Source organism: Pleurodeles waltl, chromosome 11 (assembly GCF_031143425.1).
Source record: "Pleurodeles waltl isolate 20211129_DDA chromosome 11, aPleWal1.hap1.20221129, whole genome shotgun sequence".
Classification (NCBI taxonomy): domain Eukaryota; kingdom Metazoa; phylum Chordata; class Amphibia; order Caudata; family Salamandridae; genus Pleurodeles; species Pleurodeles waltl.
In genome coordinates, this window is record NC_090450.1 from 166,323,854 (window position 1) to 166,347,799 (window position 23,946).

The 23,946-nt window shown below is 42.1% G+C and overlaps 1 protein-coding gene across 2 annotated transcripts in view; it reads right to left on the minus strand.

Moving 5' to 3' along the window:
- LOC138265535 (arylacetamide deacetylase-like) overlaps positions 1–23,946 on the minus strand; it is a 219,544-nt gene that overhangs the window by 143,319 nt on the left and 52,279 nt on the right. For both annotated transcript variants that reach the window (XM_069213339.1, XM_069213340.1), the window contains exon 2: positions 17,077–17,293. In XM_069213339.1, coding sequence (XP_069069440.1) covers positions 17,077–17,293 — 217 coding nt within the window. The remainder of the gene's footprint in view (positions 1–17,076; positions 17,294–23,946) is intronic.

Sequence of the window (23,946 nt, forward strand, 5' to 3'; positions counted from 1 at the left end):
GATGGCGGTAGGGGGTGTCAGAATCCCCCATGGCGGCGCAGCAAGCTGCGCCGCCATGGGGGATTCTAAGGGCAGCGGTAAACCGGCGGGAGACCGCCGGTATGCCTCTTCTGACCGCGGCCGAACCGCTGCGGTCAGAATGCCCTGCGGGGCACCGCCGGCCTGTCGGCGGTGCTCCCGCCGACCCTGGCCCCGGCGGTCTTAGACCGCCGGGGTCAGAATGACCCCCAAAGTGTTCACCCTGGGCAAGTTGTACCTTTCATTTTTCCTCAAGAATACCACCCTTTAGCAAATCAACATCTTTAGTGAACTGCAGGACAGTGGTCGCTTTAGAAGTTCAAGGCCAGCCCTGTGTCATTGCTCTTCACTTTGTCATTCTCTAGGTGTGACTCACAAAAGGTAGATGGCTAACTATACGTTGACTGTTTCCGTCTGTGTGCACACACTCTGAATGTCTGGATTTGGATGCCTCTGAGGGCCATCACCCTCTGTATCTGAGGGTACCTGGCTAAACCATACACAAATATACAAAGCAGCTGATCTGTGCAGATCTGGTTGCAAAGGGAGAAGTGAAATATATAACTCTCATTTGGAAAATTAGTAAATGAGAAGGACCAAAGCACATAGTTGTTGTTCTATAACTCAATGTCTGCCACTTGAGTTAACACCCAGTAGGGTGGTAGAGAGTGGTGGTGGAGGAATCCTGATGCACTAGTGCTGAAGTCGCTGACAGCCAGTTGATCAATCAGGAAGGACATGGAAAGTCTGCAACAAGCTTCTAGAGAAACTGATATCCTGCTTTGCATGATGAGTCACCCTGATTGCCAAAAAGAGGCAATGTACCTGTTCCTGCCAAAGAAGTCTACCTACCCAGAGAAGAGTCCAGAGGTACTGCACAGAAGGAAGGAAACTGAACAAGCTTACAAGTGTTGCCTGCACTGTGGTATTTGTGGGGGGAAAGGGGAGAGAACCCACTAGAGACCATGTTGAAACTTAGACCCCTGACTACAAGTGTGCATTCCCTCTTGTACCACAGGGCCCTTGGTTGATCCTTGGGCTCCCTATCCTGGAGTCATCACTAGGACTTCCAGTGGAAACAACAAGGGGCTTTAGGTGTGCTAGCATTGCAAATCATGTTGTAAGTGCCCCATAAGTAACTATACCACCTGCTGCAGTTGTACTCTGACACAGAACAATGCCCAGTGCTTCCAAGTACACCTGTGATCTTTGAGCCCCACTGTTGTCTGTGCACTTGGACTCCCCAGAATAACTCCAGGAGGAGATGGGGTCAAGCAGTAACAGTCGAAAGTCTGCTCCAGTTGGTTTCAGTTAATGATATGACAGAAAATGCTACACCAAATAAAGTTAACCCAACTCCTCTGTAAACAAGAATGTGGGACATATCACTAAAAGAGGACATTTTCAGAGTACAACCTCATCCTGAAGCTGTACTCTGAGACTTAACTGGGCCTAGAGCCTGTAAATTATCACTAAAAGAAGACATTTTCTTTACATGCCATTGCAATACAGAAGAGACGTTCACTCCATCAAATGAGCCAGCTTCTGTTCAGATTTCCCTGACTAGCACTGGTAAGAAGGAAATGTAAGTGGGGAAGAGAACTCTGCAAATCCCACCCTGGCAGGATGGCCCTGTTCCACCTAAAACTAGGTCCTATTGTTCACTGCCTGGTACCAATATGCATTCCTGGTGGGGGAGCAACTAACAATCCCAGGCAGCTTGAAAATCTTAAAATGTCCCAGAATAATTAAGGTAGGAAAATGCCAACTTTCTAAAACTGGCATTTTCAAAATTGTAATCTAAAATCCAACTTTACCATTAAAAAGGATTTAAAATTCAATTCATTCGAGTCCAAACAAGACACTTCTACCTGTTCCCAAGCAAAAGTTAGCACTTATTAAATGTAATAAGATACCGTAATGTTATCCTATGGAAGAGGAGGCTTAACAATGGTGAAAACTGTATTTAGGACTTTTTTACTACCTGGATATTTTAAAGGAAAAAGCTCATGCCCTGATTTCTAAAAACAATGCTCCTGCTCTATGTGCTGTTTAGGGCAAAATGTAGGTGGCGCGTATATATGCAGGGCCACTGGAATTATGCAGATGTGTGGCTGCAGCAATTTTCACATAATTGTAGCTGCACTGCATTTGGCACAGAAGCCGTCATCTGGCACAAACATGTCAGTTTCTAGCTCAAACGCTTCAAAAGTTCCTGAAAACGCAGGACATGTGTTGCTGTGGAGTGAAAGGCCTTTCGCAAAGGATAACTGGTTACCTTTCTGTAGCTTATCACTATATTTGGGTGTTAAACTGGTACTCATGAGATGCAATTAATTCTCAGACAGTGTTAAATTTATAAATGACAAAGTAATTAAGTAATAGTATTACAAATTGAGCCACATAATGCTGCACAATTAGCCTTTTCTTGCCACATAATTTACTCAACCCTGTCGCATAATTTGGTCTACCCCTTCTACGTAATTCCTTTGAACCTGCGTATATGTATTAAAACAGAAGGCTTTGACCTGGAAATGGGTTTATTTGCCAGGTTGATTTGGCAGTTTAATATTGCCCTACAGGCTGCAAAGGCAGTCCAGAGCCGTGTACTTTTAATGTGTGGCACAATGAGTGCTTCTGCCCAATAGTTACATTAAATTTACAGGCCTGGTCTACCCATGGTACCATATACGAGGAACGTTCAGGTACATTAAACGTACCACTTAGGTGTAAGCAAATTGTGCCATGTTTTGAGAGAGAGAGAGTACTGTGGGACTGACTAGCAATGGTAAGGTGCACAGATTCCTAAATGCCAATAAAAAGAGGTTCAGAAAACATAATGTTTGGGGGTAACCTTGCAGCAAGAGCCAAGTCCAACAGTTTTGAAGAGATACACCAAGCATTTAACACTGTAGAATATGTTATTAGTTGACACTTCAAAAAGACAAACCATGTGCAGGTTTGCTCAGCTCTGAATTTCAGAATGCAGAATATTATATGTGAAACTCAGTTCTTGACTTACAAAAAAGAACACTTTATCATCCTATACCCTTAAAGATAAAGGAATAAATACAAACACTAAAAAGCAACTAGAACCCTACACCATCAACACGCCTATCAACAATGAAAACATTCTTATTCAAGCATATTCAAGCATAAAGCTCTTCAAAACATGACACGCATGACACCATTATTCAGCCTGATAATGCTTAATAATACTACCTAATGGCATGGACCTATTCATAAATCTCATCTTAAAATTAGAATGGCAAACTCCTTTAAATAAATGTACTAAAGTATACAAAAAAATGGATTGGGATGTGGCCTGAGCGATTGCAAGTGGCTGAGATTAAAACAAGGATTCCATTGAATCCCCTTGTTGTTTTTGCCTTTAAATGAATAGGCACTAAACTTATTCTGACACACCATTTCTGTTCCTGCAGTACCTCATTTTTCTCCCTCATACTTCACCAGCAGTTACATTTTCCTTCACCATATCCATTCCCTTAAACATGAGAACTCTTCTACGTGACCCATTTGACAAGCTAAGTGGGCTGGGTATACCCAGACGTGGGTCCTGGGTTCACTGTGCTACCGGAACCGAGCTATACCTGCTTGAAAAGCCCTAATAAGGATGAACCAGTCCTTGGTTGCTTGTGTTCTAGTTCAGGGAGAACCCTATCTTGGAGGCTCAAGTGGGACTGTTCCTATGAGGAGCAGGGTCAAGACTGATTTGAAAATGTTGGGGTGCTGAGTGAGGTGGCATGGTGGGTGATAAACAACAGATTGGGATGTGGCCCCACATGATTGACATTGGCTGAGATTAATTCAAGCATTCTATCCATCATCTTGTTGTTTTTGCCTTTAAATGAATAGACACAGCCTATCTCTATATATACATCTGACACAAATGCCACTTTAAGCATCGCTTCTATCAATGCAAAGGGTCTTAACAACCTGGTTCAAAGTTGCACAATCCTGTGATAATGACAGTAGGTGGAGAGTGCAGATTTGCCTAATCCAGGAAACTCACCTCCTCTCCACTGACTAGCACCGCCTTAAATCCTATTTATTCCCTTATCAATTTTTTTCATCTAGCTCTTCCAAAAAAAGTAGGAGTGGGGATACTGTTTTCAAATAAATTCAAGGGAGTTATCGGAAACAAGGTATCTGAGGTCCAGGGTAAGCTCCTGGCCTACCAAATACAGGTGGAGGGAAATATCTTTGTGTTGGAATCTGTGTATGCCCCGATCACAGACAGGAGCTTTTCTTACGTAGGGCAATAGAGAAATTTATGACTGATAAATGCAGGGGTTTTTTGATAGGAGAAGGCCTTAAAATAGTATTTAACACCGAATAGATGGGTCTGCCCGATGATTTAGGAACACCAGGGCTTTATCGGAAAGCATGAAAAGGTGGCTCGCGGATATCGACATTGGGAATATCTGGAGACTCCATAACCCTGTGACTCATGCGTACAATTTCTACTCACAGGCACATAAAGCGTATGCCAGGCTGGATCTCTTTTTGGGGACACACAAGGTCGGGACATGGCGAGCTCAACAGATACAGAGGCTCACACTGATTAAGACCATGCAGTGATCACTATAGACTTGAACATCTCACCCCCAAATTCTACGCACCTTGCATGGCGGCTACGTACCACACTCATGCACAAACCTGAGGTGCTCCATCAGATTCAGAGGGCTATAAAAACATACCTAGCACTTAATGACAAAGCTGACACACACGTATCGTACGTATGGACTACCTTAAAAGTGGTAATAAGAGTGGAATTTCTGGCCAAAGCAGCAGCAGACAATAAGATGTGAAGTGAAAAGAGGGAATTACTTATCGGACAGGTGGGGAAACTAGAAGGCATACATTAGCACACAGGAGCCCAGAGGGTCTGGCGACAGCTAGAATCAACTGGGAAGCAGCTGGCAGAGCTAGATATGGACAGAGCAAAATAGGCAATTCTCCGCCTCAAATATACACACTACACAGGAAGCAATAAATATGGCAGGTTGCTAGCAAATCGCCTCAGAGCCCAACGAGTGCAGACACGAGTCAAGGCCATAGAGGGTGAGGCCCATGAAACCCTGACACCAGATGCAGATATAGCAGCATGATTTCAGCACTGCTATGCGGAACTATACACAGCCCTGAGCCTATCAGACCAGGCTCCCTCACAATACTTGCAAGGGGTCTTGATGTACCTGCCACCTCGGTCTCTGCAGAACACCTAGACACCCAGATCTGAATTGAGGAAGTAATAACAGCTATAGCCAAACTCAAACTCCATAAATCACCGTTCCCAGATGGGTTTCTGGACAAATTTTATAAGGCCTCTGTGTAAAGATAGCACTGATACTGACCAGACTGTTTAATAGACTTTTGGGAACCCAGGGTCAATACTGCCCAAAATGACAGAGGCATCGATAGATGTCCTACCGAAGCCCCGTAAAGAAAGAACCCAATGTGGCTCATACAGGCCCATTTCTCTTGTCAACGTCAAGTTTAAACTCTTTACAGGTACCTTGGCAGCCCGTCTGAACCCACCCAAGCCAGGCTTAATTGAGGCAGATCAAACTGGGTTTATGCTACACAGACAGGGTGCTCTGACAATACTAAACAACTCTTACACATAATTGATAAGGCATGCCGATCTGGTAGGCATAGTATGCTTTTCTCCGTAGATGCTGAAAAGACGTTTGATAAGGTTCACCGGCCTTAGTTAATGGAATCCCTGGTCCACTTTGGCTTTGACAACCAATTTTGTGCCTGCCTTTTCAACTGCTACAGTAACCCCAGGGCCACCATATCGGCTAATGGCCTCTCCTCTAAGGCTTTTCCTATCAGAAGGTGTGCAAGACAGGGTTGCCCCCTGTCATCCCATTATATATGGAACTATTTTCACAACAAATACGCGATAACCCAGATATCATGGGGATCCGCTTTGGGGGGGACCTACACACTATCCGCTTGTGCGCTGACAAAGTCCTGCTGACACTGGATGATCCCATTGCCTCACCGCTGGCTTTCTTTGGACAGGTGAGCATTTTTAGAGGCAGCAGGATTTGGCAATAACATACATAAATCACTGGCCCTAATCCTCAAAATCCCCCGCCCTCAAGAGGAGCATCTATCACGCTGTTTCCCCTTCCATTGGGCTGAGCAGCCGATTGCCTAACTATGCATTCAGCTTGTGCCGATGGTGGTGGCCACAGCATCAATTAACTATGGGCGACTTTGCCAATAAGTGACAAAAGACTTAACATTGTGGCACTCCTACCACCTTTCACTTTCATGGCTGGGGAGGATTGCCGCTGTTAAAATGACAATCCTCCCACATATCCTGTTCCTCTTCGAAACCCTCCAACAGTGACCCCCCCACACTGAACTATCCAAACCCTCCAATAGGGACTCCATAAATTTATATGGGCTGATAGCAGGCCCAGAATGACTAGAGACCTGAATCACCGATGACCAATTGAGGGTGGGCTGGGCATCCCGAACCATCAGCTATTTTGACAGGCAGCCCAGCTCCATTACCTAGTGGAGTGGTCCAGCCCAACCTCTGAAAATCATTGGTTGTTTATGGACAGAGTGGCCGCAGGAGTCCACCTCTGGAGGGTTCCCTTCCTACGGGAGACCCACAAGCCTCTATGTTTCCCCAATTACAGGTGCTCTCTTGAGGGTCTGAGATTGTCGGGAATCCAGGAGTTCACTCAAGGCATGGAACAGGCTGCCCCAGATCGGTGGCAGGAGACCCGGTGCCACTCCATGGGCCTCTTCTTCAATGCTGAAGGCCTCATCCCCTTTTAGGACCTAAGAGATCTCTATGATCTCCCGGGGTCTGAGCGCCTCCACTACCTGCAAATCAGACATTGGCTCACCAACCCTCAAGACCGTGCGGCAAGGAGCCGCTACTTGACGGCTTTTGAGCAGTGGTAATAAAGATGGTGGATGCCAAACATCTGATAATCGAACTATACGCCATTCTCCTGCAATGTATCCCAAACCTTAAGCCACCCAGCCAAACCGAAAACGAACTCTGAAGACAGCGCTCGGCACAAGGATGGGGTGGAATTTACCATCGGGCACGTCACGGGGCCAATAACATGGTGAGCAAAGAAACCACCACTAAAATCGCATCCTACTGGTACCTTACTCCGGTTAGGCTTCATAAAGGCAATTGTGTGCATGACCCCCTCTGCTGGCGCCATTGCGGCCACCAGGGCACGTTGATACATATCCTATGGAAATGCCCCCAACTGACTACCTTTTGAAACGCTGTCAAAACCAACATAGATGACTGCCTCAAGACTAAATTCCTGGCATACACTGTGCTAGGCTTACCAAACCCTCTCACATTCCCCCTTAAGAGCTGCAAAGTCCGGTAAATTGGCATAGCACTAGGAGTGGCTCATCAGTCAATCCTGGCCCATTTGGGGACAGATAAAGTCCCCTCCCAGGCAATGTGGCTCCAGAATCCATGGCACATATTCGGAATGGAAATACTGACCCTAGTACTAGACCCCTGGGGGGACCTATACCGAGACTTATGGAAACCCTACATAAGAATCCTATTGAAAAACTTTCGAGAATTTACTTGCCCGAAATACCTCCATTTTCTAAGACTGGTGGAGGACTAAGATGACCTATTGTGGAGATGACCTTTCTGCTATCCACATGCTACACACCACATCCCATGCTAACAACCTACCTAGTGAAAGTGCCTGGGGGAGAGGAAGTTGGGTGGTAGTGCTTTGTTTTCTGTTTACATCAACAAATGTACCTTTTTGCCTCGTGTGTGCCACAGCTAACTGACTGAGCTTATTTCCCCACTGGCCGGTGGATGTAGGTGGGTGTTTGTGCATATTAACTGTTAAATAAATGAAAAGAGTTAAACTATAAATTAATAGGCACTCACTTTACTCTGACACGCCAACTCTGATCCTACAGTACCTCATTTCTCTCCCACATACTACACCAGCAGTTACATTTTCCTTTACCATATCCATCCCCCTAAACATGAGAACTCTTCTACATGACCCCCACATTCTGTGCAACTTAATTCCATTCTTCTTATACAAACACGTTGTTAGAATATTCTACCATTGTCTGTTCTGCAGAATTGCCTAACTACCTACTGATTTCTTCAGACACAAGCGGCTTTCCAAACTTGAACAATCCACTTTATCGATTCCTTCCAATTGTCATTTTACTGCATCACCTTACACAATATGTATTCATGACCCAACCCATTTCCTGTCACCCTAATTCCTGTTATTTTCATTTGCACTCTCAAAGGTCTTCAGCAACAATCATAGCCACCTTACATTCAGTCCTGTCATTGTATGGCATAACTTCAACAATTAAAATTTGAGAATACCTTGTCCTATAACCTCCCAACCCATATTAGCCATTGAAAACTTAACATCATTTCCATTTCATGTAACTTGTTCACCAACAATATTTATAAAGTACTCTAATGACAATTGGTCTGGGTATAATAAAGAAACACTTTAATACTGTGAACTTCACAACCTCCTTCTCTAGTAAAATATATTTGAAAGTACAACTACTACTCATGTGATGATGTTTATCAGAGATTTAATCCCAATTATTTTGGATAGATTAACAGCTAAAATTAATGCAAATCTTTTGTCAACTGGTTAACCATACATTTTTTGTTCAAAATGTAATTCAAACTTCTTTAAAAAATCCCAAAAACTGACTCACTAGTGGATCACTTCTCATCACTAAACTCTTGCTCCCTCTTTACACCCATCACTCTTCTCCACTGACCCCTCCAATCGCTTATCGATTCCAGACCAATAATATCACTTCTACAATCAAAGACTAATCCACATAACCTTCTCCAGCCCTTTTTATCAAATCACTCATTACAACCGCTACAGTTATGAACCTGTCTTCATCCTTCTAAAGTCATAGTTTAAACAGTAACTCCCTTTTAGCTTCTGGAATGTCTTTAACTATTCGTTGATGCATCTCTATCGGCCAACCACCACTTCCATTTCCTGCAGTCCTTGTTTGTCCAAATAAGCAGTGAATACAAGCAGAGTGTCACACCTTTACAATAATTGTTAATAAAGTATTGGACAACATTTACTTGCAACACCTAGATTCAAACAAATAGAATAAACAAGCTGTCCCAAATAAATGAGCAAAAATATTCAGACATTCACACACAACCCCACAGGGTATCCCTGTCCAGCCTTACTGAACATCATTAAAGGAAATACAATGGCATCCTGCCTTACCTGATACTGATTTAAGCCCATGTGCCCCAACCAATATGACCTGGTACCGACCGTTACAATGGGTATTTTATTTAAAACAACTCACTTTAATATTTTGCAACTCAGTTGCCTTTCTTATATTCAAACATAGTTCACTTGGTGTACCGCATTGTAGTAGTATTCTGGTTGTCCCTTAAATGATCAAATTTTATCTTTATTCTTTAGTGCAGGAGCCGCTCTAAAGACATCCATTAAACCTGTGTGGAACACACTCAAACATTTGTAATGTTGTGACACCTTTCAAAAATGAGGACTCACTCAGGATAGGTCCAGGTGCGGACTCAAGATGGTGCAAGCATTTTATGTCCTTGACGCTCTGATTAGAAGTCCAGCCATCTAGCTCTTAGAGCCACTCTCATAGTCCTGGGTTAAAGCAGCAGGGCAGGCCTCTGAGGGTTCAAGGCAGACTTCATATAGCAAAGCAGTCCTACCGGGTACAGCAAAGCAGTCTTGAGAACACAGAAGGCCACAGCAGAAGGGAGTCCTCTGACAGTCCTTCAGCAGCTCCAGAAAGTGAATTGAAGAGTGGGTCTTAGGGTCCTATTTTTATACCTAGTGCCTTCTCTAAAGTTGGAGATGTTTCTAGACAATTCCCTTTGAAGTGCTTGAGTTTTTCTGACTCCCCTTTCCTGTCTCCAAGCTGGCTGCGTGAACAAAGCAAGAGTCGCAAGTTCTTTGTGTGAAGGCAAGGTACAGCCTATTCAGTAGCAAGGGGGACTGTGCACCACCCTACTCCCCCATACTGCCAGCTGATGGCCCATTCAGGCACACCCAATCCTTCTATGGTGTGACAGTCTAGGATGAATGAATGAAATACAACTGCCAAATGCACCCAGTCATGTGACCCAGGAACAAGATGCAGGTACCAAATGGTTAGAGCAAGAAATTCAAAACTTTTTAAAAGTGGCACTTTTAAAATTGTAGCTTAGAAGTTGACTTTGCCATTAAAGAGGATTTGGAATTACAATTTCGCAGACACCAAACACAAAATGTTTACCTTTTGCTAATTAAAATTTAGCAATTTTTAAATGTAACAAAGCAACCCAATTTTATCATATAGGAGAGGTGGACCTTACAGTAGTGAAACACGAACTAAGGATGTTTTCACTACCAGGACATGTACAACTTAATAGTGCATATCCTACTTTTTAATTGAAATGCACCCTCCCCTATAGGCTACCTAGGGCTCATCTTGGGGGTGACATATGCAATAGAATGGGAGTGTATGGCTTGGCAAGTGAGTTACAAAGCTAAGTTGAATTGGCAGTTTAAAACTGCATACAGGCTGTAATGGCAGGCATGGGGCATGTTTTAAGGGGCTACATAAGTGGATGGCACGATAAGTACTGCTTACCACCAGTAACATTTAATTTACAGGCACTGGGTGTATAGTGTACCACTTTATTAGGGACATATAAGTAAACTAAATATGCCAAATAGATGTAAGACACTTTCTTCATGTTTTAGGGCGTGCCAACAAGCATGTTAGTGCTGGTTAAGGGTAGTAAAGCACACAGAGTTCTAAAACTAACCAACATAAATTTAGCAACATACCAGAGGTGAAGGCAAAAGATTTAGGGATGACCCTGCAGAAAGGACTAAGTTCAACAACAAGGAACAATCCTATGATCCCTGAATTTGAAACACTAGTTAAAGTGCATTGAAGTATATTATAGTGCATTAAAGAGGTAGTGAATGCTACCACTGACTATGGCTGTGAGTGTTTTTGACTCCCAAATGAAATATGGAAGTGACAATAGGCACTTGCCCAGTATGGTTTTGTTAAATCCTGGTCCAATTTGAAGACGGGGTTGACTCATCAACAGGTAATTGCATATACAAATTGAAGTCTCTCTGAAGTAGAAATGACATTCTTATTGACAGAAACAGAAAGTCTAGCTGGCGAGTGAAGTGTGATCTTTGTCTGTGGTATAATATTAATTAACATTACTGATGTTCAAACACTGTTGACCATTTTTAGTATTCCCCTTACCAATAAATCACCTAGAAGTGAGATATAGAAAAAATATGACTGCAGGAATATACCTACAACTCAATTCACAAACTAGGCAAAGACCCAAACTCAGCTGATTGTTTCACCAGATATCATTTGAAACCCAGAAAATCAGTGCCATCACTGGCCTAAAAATACTTACATTTTGATGTCCAGAAATAAATACCATTGACTGAATATGACCGGACACTGCAGTCAACCTATCCCTAGTCAAGCAACTGATATCAGTACAATGTTTGAAACATCACAGTCACAAATGCTAGGATCTTGATATACAGACTCTAAAGAGATTGCAGCTTTCAATGATCTCCATAAATAAAAGTGTGTAGCAGCAGAGAGTTTGCTCATCTCCAGGTCACAGATTGTGTTCTCCCGGAGCCTATAGAAATGAGATGTAGAATTGGCATATAACAATCACAAAAGTAATAGTCACTGAAAAGTGATTCTGAGATAAAATATGATTCCTAATGCTAGACAAGATGGAGTAGACCACCCTCAAATAGTCTCATCTGTCTCAGTGCACCAACATTTCAAACAAATCTGTTCCTTTACTGATGTCCATGTTGTCTGGCAAAGTGTGGATCATAGTCCCCATTGATTTCTCTGGCCACATATTCTACAGTAAAATACATTCCCAAAGCTGTTGCTAGGTGCTAATGCATCTCATTAGAAAAAAAATCATATTCTCAGCTAGCACACCCAAAACCACTTGTTTGGTTTGTTGGGTAATATTTTACCTGCCTTAGGCCTTTTGATACTGAGAAACCTGTCAATGGCCCACCTTTCATAAGCAGTGAATTTCATGAGTTTTTAAACAACCTTGCTCTTCTATATCCTCATGGGGCACCACTTTGACCACAATTAAACAGTTTGCTCAAACAATTCCTAGGCAAATGAGGAAGACCACCTAACAAGCAAAAGCGGAAAGACTCTCTCCAAACAGAGCATTGCAGAATATATTAAAGATGTATTGAAACACACGTTACTCAATCACTTGTTAATGCTCAGCCATTCCAATTTTTCAAATATCATTGTGCACCATAAGAAAATCATGATAATTCATTGGAGGACTTGTAACACCAGCATCTTCCATCTTAAAGAAAGGGACGTTAGTGGGGACAGTGACCGACAGCTGGATTAAGGACTGATTAACACTGCCTTTTCAGGATAATGACCACTTCCTGGAGGAGATGGAACAGAAGGTGTCTGGGAGAGAAGATGTCACTTGGGAATCAGGTATTGTCAGAACACTATGCGTGAAGTTTAGTACACCTATTTGTAGAGGAACGTTTGCCAGACATTCCTGTAATAAAGATTGTGGGATTAGATGTACCTGACTTCTGTTGTTGTATCAGAGCCTGCATTCTTCTAGCATTATGCCCAAAAGGAATTTTCAGTACACAGAATTTGGGGTCTTAGATGTGCGAGGGCGCTATATAAATGACAATACAATATCATTTCAAATAATATTTGTTCTAGATTGAGAGCTGTTGCACATTCAGGACTGCAATTTTGTTTTCGGAAAGATGATTACGGTAACTTTCTTTGTGAGCTGAAAGGAACTGAGTTTTAGGCACTAAGATAGTTGTTTGAGGGCACATGGGCAGGTGTGATTTGGGGCTTGAATAAGGAGTAATCTATGTCCAGGTTAGATTTTTCAGTGAGAAAAGTGACTATTAGAAGGAGTGTATAGACGCTGTTATGCAAAATTCCATTAAATTTCATGAAAAGTGCATGAAATTGCCCAAAATGTCATATAATTATCTTCATAGTATCTTACACAAAAAATGTATCACCAGGGCATTCATCTGAAAGTAATGTGAGAAACTTGAAAGGGGAATGACTTGGGAGACAATGTTTGCAGTAAGACAGTCCTTCACACCCAGGAATTGTGTGAAATGTCACACCTGTGAAATCTGTAGAATCTTGTAAAGTCCTGTTTATAATAAAGGGGCCTAAAAGGATCCACTATTTGGATAAGGGAATTGATTAGTTAAATAAATCCAAAAGATCTAAGGCTTTCAATTAAAACCATAGCTTGAATATTATTATGTGTGTGGTTATTAGACCTGACAGCTTTAGGGTGGTCACCCTTAACTTTTTGCCTGCCTCTCTCCACTTTTGAGATAATGTTTTTGCTGGTTTTTAGACTCCGCGCATTTTACCACTGCAAACCAGTGCTAAAGTGCATATGTTCTCTCCCTTTAAACATGGAAACATTGGATCACACCCAACTGGGCTATTTAATTTGCTTATAAGTCCCTAGTAAAGTGCACTATATGTGCCCAGGGCCTGTAGATTAAAAGCTGCTAGTGGACCTGCAGCACTGATTGTGCCACCCACTTCAGTAGCCCCTTAACCTTGTCTCAGGCCTGCAATTGCAAGGCCTGTGTGTGCAGGTTCACTGCCAATTCGACTTGGCATTTAAAAGTACTTGCCAAGCCTAAAACTCCCCTTTTTCTACATATAAGTCACCCCTATGGTATGTCCTACGTAATCCCTAGAGCAGGGTGATGTGTAGGTAAAAGGCAGGACATATACCTGTGTAGTTTACATGTCCTGGTAGTGTAACACGCCTACATTTGTTTTTATACTACTGTGAGGCCTGCTCCATTTGTAGGCTAACATTGGGGCTGCCCTCATACATTGTTTGAGTGGTAGCTGCTGATCTGAAAGGAGTAGGAAGGTCATATTTAGTATGTCCAGAATGGTAATACAATATCCTGCTGACTGGTGGAGTTGGATTTCATATTACTATTTTAGAAATGCCACTTTTAGAAAGTGAGCATTTCTTTGCACTTAAACCTTTCTGTGCCTTGCAATCCACATCTGGCTGGGTTTAGTTGACAGCTCCTTGTGCATTCACTCAGACACACCCCAAACACAGGATACTCAGCCCCACGTGCATACATCCGCATTTTGAATGGGTCCTCCTGGGCTGGGAGGGTGGAGGGTCTGCTCTCACACAAAAGACTGCCACACCCCCTACTGGGACCCTGGTAGACAGGATTGAACTGAAAGGGGACCTGGTCACTTCTAAGCCACTCTTTGAAGTCTCCCCAACTTCAAAGGCACATTTGGGTATAAAAACAGGGCCTCTGCCCTACCACCTCAGACACTTTCTGGAGAAGAAACCTGAATCAGAACCTGCACCCTGACAAGAAGAACTGCTGGCTGCCTAAAGGACTCACCTGACTGCTTTCTGAAGAGGACTGCTGCCTTGCTGTTGCCCTGCTGTCATGCTGCTCTCTTGCCTTGCTGCAGAAGTGCTCTCCAAGGGCTTGGATAGAGCTTGCATCCTGTTCCCTGAAGTCTCAGGACCAAAAAGACTTCTCTCCTGCAGCTGAAATGACCATGCGGTGAAATTTCGACGCATCGCCTGCCAAAAACGATGCACTGCCTGCTCACAGTGAAAATTTTCAACGCACGCTGAGTCTAGAATGACGCAGCCCGACTTTGCAAACAGAAGATCGATGCAGTGCCAGCAACGCGAACGGAACTTCAACGCACAGCCCTACTGGATCGATGCAAGCCGACTCAGAGCGACGCAGCCCAAGTTCCTGAGAGAAATCGACTCAGCGCCTGCCCTGCGGAAGAAAATTCCACACATCACTAATCGGAATCAAAGCAGCTGCTGTGACTTCGCTCCGCAAGCCCAGTATTCCACGCATCGTCCTTGGGGCGTCTGAAAACCCCGCAACCCGAAGAGGATCCAAGTCTGCATGCTGGAAATCGATGCAATGTCTTCCCCGCGTGGAAAATAACAACACAGGTCCGTGTGCGAAGGTGTAAAACCGACGCACACTCACCATTTTCCACATATCTCCTCCTCTGCACTCCCTTGCGAGGATTGTTCAACGCAAACCAGGTACTTTGCCCTGCAAGAGACACTTGTTTCTAGGAGAACTTAAGACACTTTTTATTGCTTTTACACTAATCTTTTAAACTCTAAAGACACTTGCTATGACTTTCAGCGATATCCCTACATTTGCTTAGTTCATCTTTAATTGTTTTGACCTGCATTTATTCAGATAAATATTATATATTTTTCTAAACACTGTGTGGTGTATTTTTGTGGTGTTATATGGTGGTATTGTATGATTTATTGCACAAATACTTTACACATTGCCTTCTAAGTTAAGCCTGACTGATCAGTGCCAAGCTACCAGAGGGTGAGGACAGGACCATTTGGATTGTGAGTGATTTACCCTGACTAGAGTGAGGGTCCTTGCTTGGACAGGGGGTAACCTGACTGCCAACCAAAGACCCCATTTCTAACAGTGGGTATGTGACACTTGCATGGGGCTAACCTAGCTGAATGGCAGCAAAACACTGTACAATGTCAAAGGCAAAGACACAGTAACTGTGTGATTGCAGTGATGGCTACTGATGCAGTGGAATGTTACTGTATCATGGAGCAGTGTTCTCTAAAGGTGTGTGCCTGCAATTGTATTACTGAATACCAAGGCTAAGAAAATTGAGATACAAGAATATTGTAGACTAAATATCACCCCAAAAATATCAAAGCATTGAGAGCATTTAGACAAAGTATAGATATACTATTCCTAACTCCACATTTTCAACCATGAAGATTTGTATATTGTTGGTGTAGAAAATCTATTCTTACATTCTGTTATTTTGACTTTGATATTTTGAACTAGATATTTGTATGCCTCAGTATTCTAGTTTCAATATTCAGGAGGCTTACCATGTCAGCTCCTTCCTCAATGGTAGAATGGTAGAGACAGTCCTTGTGGATAAGGGTTTGTTGTTTCATATCCTAGTCACATAGATGGAAAAGACCTCTTTGTCTTGTTTTTTTTCTTTTCTGCGCTTCTTTCTCTGACCCTGAAAGCCCATTGATTGTCTTTGCTAGAACAGCAAGCCTTCGGCACACACTCATCAGGCCACCTACTAACTTGAGGCTGTCTGGTAAAGAATGTGCAAACACTCACAACTGCATGCACAAGTCATTGCTTATTATTTTATTAATGGGGTGCCCAGCTGTGCAGCAACGGCTGATGCAAATCTCAAGGGGAGGGGTGAGCGGGAGGGAGGAGGGATGGGGAAATAAAATAAAAAACAAAAACCTTACCTGTTCATGTCGCCGGCTGCTGCATTGCTCCTCTGCTCTTCTACTGGTGTCTTCACTGGGACACCAGCACAGGCTCTCCAGCAATCCTCGCACTACTCTCATGCTAAACCTAGCATGAAACTAGCACCAGGATTGGTCTGAGTGGCTTGTTCTGCCGCTCAGACACTGTGTGGGAGTCTGTGACTGCGCATATGTGTGTTGACGGGCCTGAGGCGCCCTCCCGTGGTGCAGATCCATCCCTCCCTGCACCTGTTGATGGTTGAGCCAGCAGCTGAAAGATAAAACGATAATGAAATATTGTTTTATTTTTCAGCTCCTGACTTATCCAGGGGGACAATTCTCCCTTGACCATTGCAAAGGAGCCACCCCTGCAGTTGTGGTGTGCACCTCAAGAAGTCCATGTACAAGCACATCTGTTCACACTAATTTCATGCACGGGTGTTGCTTCACATAAAGTATGGAGCATTCATACTCCTGTTAGACCTTGTATAGCTAGAAAAATAACAAATTTAATTATATCACTAATTTGTGCCTTACATTAATAGATTTTAAATGAGAACCAAAATATTACACTATTTTCTTTAGGTATTGTGCACTTTTTCTGAAACTTTACAACTTACCTGGGCTTCCCATGCACCAACCACCTCCATGGATATAAATCAATCCTCTCCTTTGTGTATTTGATGACTTTTTTGGAACATACAACCAAACCGGAACTCTATCAAATGTTTCCTCAGTCACTGTAACATTTTCATCTGACTTTGGTTGAGCAGAAGACATTAAGATAGCCATAATATCCACGTAATGTGTTATCCCAGTCAGCTCAGAAAATTCTATCTAGGAACAAAATAATTGTAATTTTGACGTAAATGAATATTATGTAACAAATACAATAACGTGAATTGTATTACATATCTATATCTGCAAGACAATATTTATGATAGAGTATTAGCACTTTCCAATAGAGTAACAATGCTACTGTTTTTTAGTTGGATACTGGAACTTTTAGAGTCTTAACATTATTCACATACAAATACATAAGTCACCTCAGCCTCTTTGTTAGTTTATTGATTGGTGTTACTAAAAAAAGGTGGTTCTTAACTTTTTGACTTCTGAATTATCACTGGAATCTGGGGATTCCACTAAGTCATTACATTAAGGGGACCGGCCTAAGCAATTTCTAACATTTGAACCTTAAAACAATACACAAAAATACAGGAACAAGTATACATCAAATAACTACCCAATGATAAAATATTTTATTTAACTAAAAACAAATATAGAAACAAAAATGGAACAATCAAAATTTTTATTTTAGTGGTATGAATGGAGCTTTTCTAAATTCGGTTTCTAATTCTAGACTTTTGTTTCACATGTTCTCTTTTGCTCCTAATACATGCTTTCTTTTGTCAACGCTTTAATTGAAGCCACCCATCCTCCATATTGTTGTATGCATGCTGCTTTCGTCCAACTAATGATATCAACTTAACTTTTAGCCTCCAATTTCAAATTCCTTTACATTTAAAAACGATATTAATTTTTTTTTTTACATTTTGCTTCTTACTTATATATACCGTATTAACCTGCTAATAATATTTAATTTTCGACGTAGTCACAGAACTCCTGAGTAGGTGTCCCTGGACCACGGGTTAAGAACGGGTTAAGAACTTCTGTTATAAAATATTTTGCACGTTTTAAAAAAAGCATTGTTTTTAAAATATGTACAATTTCACACAGATATTTATGCTTATAGAAGGCGTTTTTTTGGAGGAGAGCCGTGGCAGAGAAGCTAAGCACTAAAGCCCTCATTATGTGAAAATGAATCCCAGTGGTAAAATACTTTGGCCTAAAGTTTGAGCTTAGCAGGTCTATCATTAGTGGGCTGTTATTCATGCACATGTGTTTACCAGGTGCAGGAACAACTCAGTTATATTGGCAAAACAAATCCAGCAGGCATTATCGCCTTGCAACCTAATCCTGTTCCCTGCCCTTACCTGATCTTCAGGAAAGGCAGTGAGAGCACGTAATGCCTCTCCCTACCAGGCAAGGTTATCCCCATTCCTTCTCTTGCCTCCTCCCACACCATCTTATAACCGGAGAGGTTTTAAGGCTTAGGCAGAGTGGACTCTGGCCCAGGGCCCCAGCGTTTCAGGGGGCCCCTGATAGAGCCATCTACCCTGCATAGGGTCTTGCCCTGGTGACTTTGAATAATTCTTAAACAGTTTGTTTCAAATACTGTTTTCTTTATTTATTTTTAATGTGGGTGATGGATGAGAGTCTATTACAGACTTTCACAGAGAAATGTGTTTATGTTCTGTGCAGCTTCCATAAAAAGTTCATTTTAGATTAAATCAGGACCTTACATATGAGAAACGGGAGGGTGTCAGATTATTTGCATTATTTATTTGCGATATTTAATATTAGTGAGCTGCTGCTGTGTTACAAAATTTAAAACGTTACTATTCCTGAATATTAAATGTAAACACATTTAGAGTTACAAGTGTGCCAGTGCACTGTCAGAGACCTGGCCAAAGTGGGAATGAAAGAGTTGAAAGTGGATCATAAATTCACAGCTGTTCCCAACAGGGCCCTCGGAAATACGTTTGAGACACGGCCCCCAAAATTCTTACGATGTCCTTGCTCATAACATCCTCCCTAATAAGAGCAGGTTATACATTTGTTCATTAGACATTATGGATAAGCAAATACTGTGCCGAATACCACCGAATCCGCGCAGTTAATTCTCCATGCAGCCGTGTTTGGCTCGTAATAGTGGTAAATATGTGCACAAATATTGGCCAGATATTATAAATGCAGTCTCCCAGAATCTGTGCCCATATTTATTCCTATAACTTAATCGGGGTTTATATTGCAATAGCATCTTTATGAGGGATTAAAACGGACAGTAGTGGAACTATGACATCTTTCTGTTTATGGATAAACATCTTGAGCACCCCCCAGCAGTAACATACTCACCACGTGGAACACATGATTCAATGCGTTCAGCTGCTGCAGAAATATCGCCGAATGTTACATATAGCATCATGCATTAAAAATATCTTTGACTAAAATGACATTTCCGTTTCAGGTGCTGATGTTGGTCCTGCCGGACAAAACACCCCCACTTTAATGGCTCACCTTTACTGACCAACAGTAAAAACAAGGAAAATAAAAATAAAGCTCTATAGTCTTATGGTAAATTCCATCATTTCTGGGAAGAATTTTATTCTGTAATCCAATGTCCACACACTGACAGTAGGGCAATTATTATTGAAAGCAATGCATTATCTGCTGATGGTAATTTTATCACCATAAGTGACATGGTGGGGTGGAGTTTGTTATCATGGCGTTGTTCCATATTCTGGAATCATTGTTATTGACAGACAGTCATAATAATCAATTACCACAGGTGTCATACCTAACCCCCTTTAAAGAATGAGATCCTGTCTCTGTTCCTATTTTGCTCTCCTGTGTCTATTGCAAGCTGGTTTGACCAGAAGGTCTTATTACTATTCTTAAAGCTCCTACGACTAGTTCCTGAAAGCCTTTTGTTGCTCACTTAGTTGTTTTGAACTCAAAGCCAATGTAATATTTATAAAGCTAACAGACCATGATGTTTTAGTTTAGCTCATAAACGGCTCTATTAGCTTTTTCATGGTATCTGAAGCTTAATGATGAGCACTGTTGGAGCCATTTGTCATTTGCAGTAACAATACACCTAAGCAAATTACAAAGTGTGTGTTATGATCATAACCAATGCATCTCAAAATCAGAATACAACAGGAATAAAATGGCATACATCCAATCAGTAGAACTGAATATATGAAATTTGAAAGAATATGGGAAGTATAGCAACTAAAAGTGCAAAGCATCATTGGCGGTTTTTTTGGTCATACTTGACTGTGTGAAAGTCACCAGTTCAGGCCCACAGGAATGGAGCACTGGCCGTGTACGGAGACTCAGTTTGTCCCACTGAAAAAGTTACCTTCTCAAAGTCTGGTGCGAAAAGTCCAGTTTACAGTAAAGGAGGCCGCAAGGAGAAGGGACTGTGTTGAGAATGGTCATCTCTGTAGAACGAAGAGCCGGCTGAGTGTCATGGATGGTCATCACTGTTGCACAAAGCTCCTGTCAGGCATTGAGGACAGTTTTTATGGGAGCTCTGCATTGACGGTCACCACCAGCTTTCAATGCTGTAGTGTGAAGTGCATAGCTCTCGTTGCCAGTCACTGTAGTGCAAAAAGTTAGGTTCACCGGAGCACTGGCAGTCATCATGGGCTAAAAGATCTTGGTAAGAAAAGGCCTGTCCATGATTGCAAAGAGCCCCAAACTTCAGTTTCTCTCCTTTTCGTCTAGGTGGAGCTCAACTAATGCCCTACCAAGGATTGAAGGCCAGGGATGCATCTTTTGGCTATCAGGAACATAATCCAGCAGAGGCCAGCAGGACTCAGCCTGGTTCAGTTGTAGGTCCAGGCAGGTGCACTGCAGCAGGCCAGCTGGGCTGTCGCAAGGAGGCATCTGAAGCTTGTTATTTCCCTATAGTTCTGAACAGGAGATCGGTCAGCTGACCCTTGGAGTAACTTCAGGTAGCCTGGGATGAAGAGACCAGGACCAATCTTCATTCTCAGATAGCAGGCGGTAGAGATCAAATTAACCGAATAAATTAGTGACATAGATGTTAGCATATGGAAACTTCTTAATCTTCAGTTTAAATGCATAGCAGAGAATTAACATAGAAATGTAAAACATGCACATTTGAATTATGGAGGTCATTTGTGGCTGCTGTTTCTATTTTCTCATCATGTTTAACATAAAGGCACTGTGCACTTATTAAAGAGTGAATTATTAATCAGAATCAGAATTAACATGAAAGTAGTATTGCTTAAGGAGATAAACAGTAGACATTAAGTATATTATTATGTTAATTAATCGTACTTGTATTGATTGAATGGATTTCTTTAATATGGATTACATGGGTGCAGAAAAATAACTGCATGTTTAATTGTTCTAACATGTCATTAATAATATTTGCAATAAAAATAACTTGCTTTGCATATTTCATTTGAATTGTAAGGTGAGCAATAGATTTTATAAATGTATTAATTGTATTACTGTGCATTTAGGCTTTCTTAGCCAAACTAGGCTTGGAGTTCATTTTGCAGCAAAATTACTTGTTCATTCTCTTCCCTTTACCCTGAATTCTTTTTCCTAGGCTGCTAACGTTATGTTGAACGTCCTATTGTATTGTAGGCACAGAGCATGTTTTAGAAATTATAATGTTGCAGTATTTGTTCTAGCTGTCAAACAAGACGGGAAATGTCTATTTCCCATGTGAAAGAATATTAGTAGTTTATTGTGTGTTGTGAGAGAGGATCCAAATGTAACAAATGTCTAGAAAATGTAATATCTGGTGGAAAAGAAAAAAGCTGGGAGCACGACAACACACTTTGGCTGGGGAGATTATGAAAAGTTGAAACCTTGATGGCACCACCAACAGCCACTGGATGCTGAATCTGACGCCCAGCGTGTGCCAACCTGAAGGATCAGTGAGTGACTTTTGAATAATTCTAATTAGTGAGGAACTTTGACATTTTACGTTAGCTCTAGATTTGTTTTGTTCATGTTTTGAGTCTGTCTTGAATTCTGTATACTTTTGCCACAATCTCTTCTTTAAATTCTGTGATTAGTTTTTTCATCATAGCCTTGATTGCCCAATTTGATTATGCTGTTCAATACTAATAAGTCCAACTAATTCTGAACTGGTGATTTGTCATATGTGTAGCCTTGTTCTGTGCCACCCTGATGCTACTGTAAACTGACGCCAGAAGAAGGTTAACGTCACTGTTTGATGAATCATAGCTGTATTCTGTCCCATGAAGAAAGGTATAACTAAATGTCGTTTCTTGTTTCCTTTCTCAGGTAAGTCACTTACACCAGCATATTTTTATAATGAGGTGGCCTATTTGAGATGATTTTTCAAAATTATTTTTGCCTTTCTTTTGGTTTTGCCTGCATGTGTTAGCCCGTTCTCACAGAGGCAAGTCCCAATTTAGGGTTAGAAATAAGGATGGCCCATCCCTGAAAATTGACTATGAAATTGTACTTTGATGATTTGCTGATGTTATCATCTGATGCTATGAGATCTGAAATTAATGTGCATATTGTTGTTTTGCTGATTTATGTTATTCTTTTGGAGTGTTTAAGTGATGTTTAGTAGGTTAAATTTATTTAGACGCTTTGGTCAGCCTATGGTTTAATGTGTGTTTATTATTTCGTTTTGAGCACCATTTACATGACATTGATTTTGTGATTGTAATAAAGGTTTGAAACTTATTCAGACTGGAGTTTTCATTGGGGTCTAGACTGTTCATGGTGTTTACAATTGTGTATGATTTAATGTCAGTGATTTGTGATTGTATGGACCTTACTCCTACATCTGTCATCAAGTCCAAGGATCTGGTAAACCTCTGAAGGTGAGATAGTGATGGTGTCTCACTCGCATGCCTGTGGTTTCTAAACCCAAGGTGGGAAGAGGACCTCTGTGGGTGCACCAGCACAGGACTGCTTCAAGCAACAGGGCAGGCGGCTGGCAGAAGGGCAGTCCTTCTTTGTGATCCACAGGTCCAGGTGTGTACTGCAGAGTTGGGTTTGAGGGTCCAATATTTATATCTTGCACCAGCTTTGAAGTGGGAGAAACGTCTAGACTTCCTCCCACATCTGGTTCTAGAATTTCCTTCCTTCCCTTACCCTGGTGCTAGGATATCAGGAGTCAGAGAAAGCTAGTATGAAGTTCTATGATGTGTGCTGAGGCAGCTCCTTTGAAGTTGAAATGTGGTAGGTGTCAGCTCGGACCGTCCCATCATGTCAGAATGGCCCATCTTGCAAACACTCCATCCCCCTTTGTGAAACTGTCTGGGAAGAATACAGAAAGCCCAACTGCCAACCAAGTCATGTGACCCAGGTTAAAGACTGCACACATGAAATGGTTACGAAAAGAAAATAACAGTTTTCTGAAAGTGGCATTTTTGAGAACTGTGACTTAAAATCTGACTTAACCAGTGCGTGGTAGGAGTTGGCCATGGCCTGCCTATTTGGGTGTGAGAACAGGTGTGTGTGAGTGTTTCTGGGGGTGAATGTTTTGTGAAAGTGTCTGTCTGGGTGTGAGAGTGGGTGCATCCATTTCTTAGTGGGTATGTCAGTGTCTGTGTGGGTCTGTGAGTGGGTGGTTGAGGGTCTCAGTGGGTCTGTGAGTGTGTGTTTGAGAGTGTGTGTAGATCTGTTAGGTACACAAGTGTCTGGGTGTGAATGGTTGCATGAGTGTCTTAGTGGGTGTGTCACTGTCTGTGTGGGTCTCTGAGTGGGTGTGTGAGTGGGTCTTTCAGGTCCTGGGGGCTGCGGGTGCAGGGTCTCTCCCAGGCGTCGGGACTTTAGGTTCAAAGAGTCGCGGTCAGGGGAAGCCTCGGGATTCCCTCTGCAGGCGGCGCTGTGGGGGC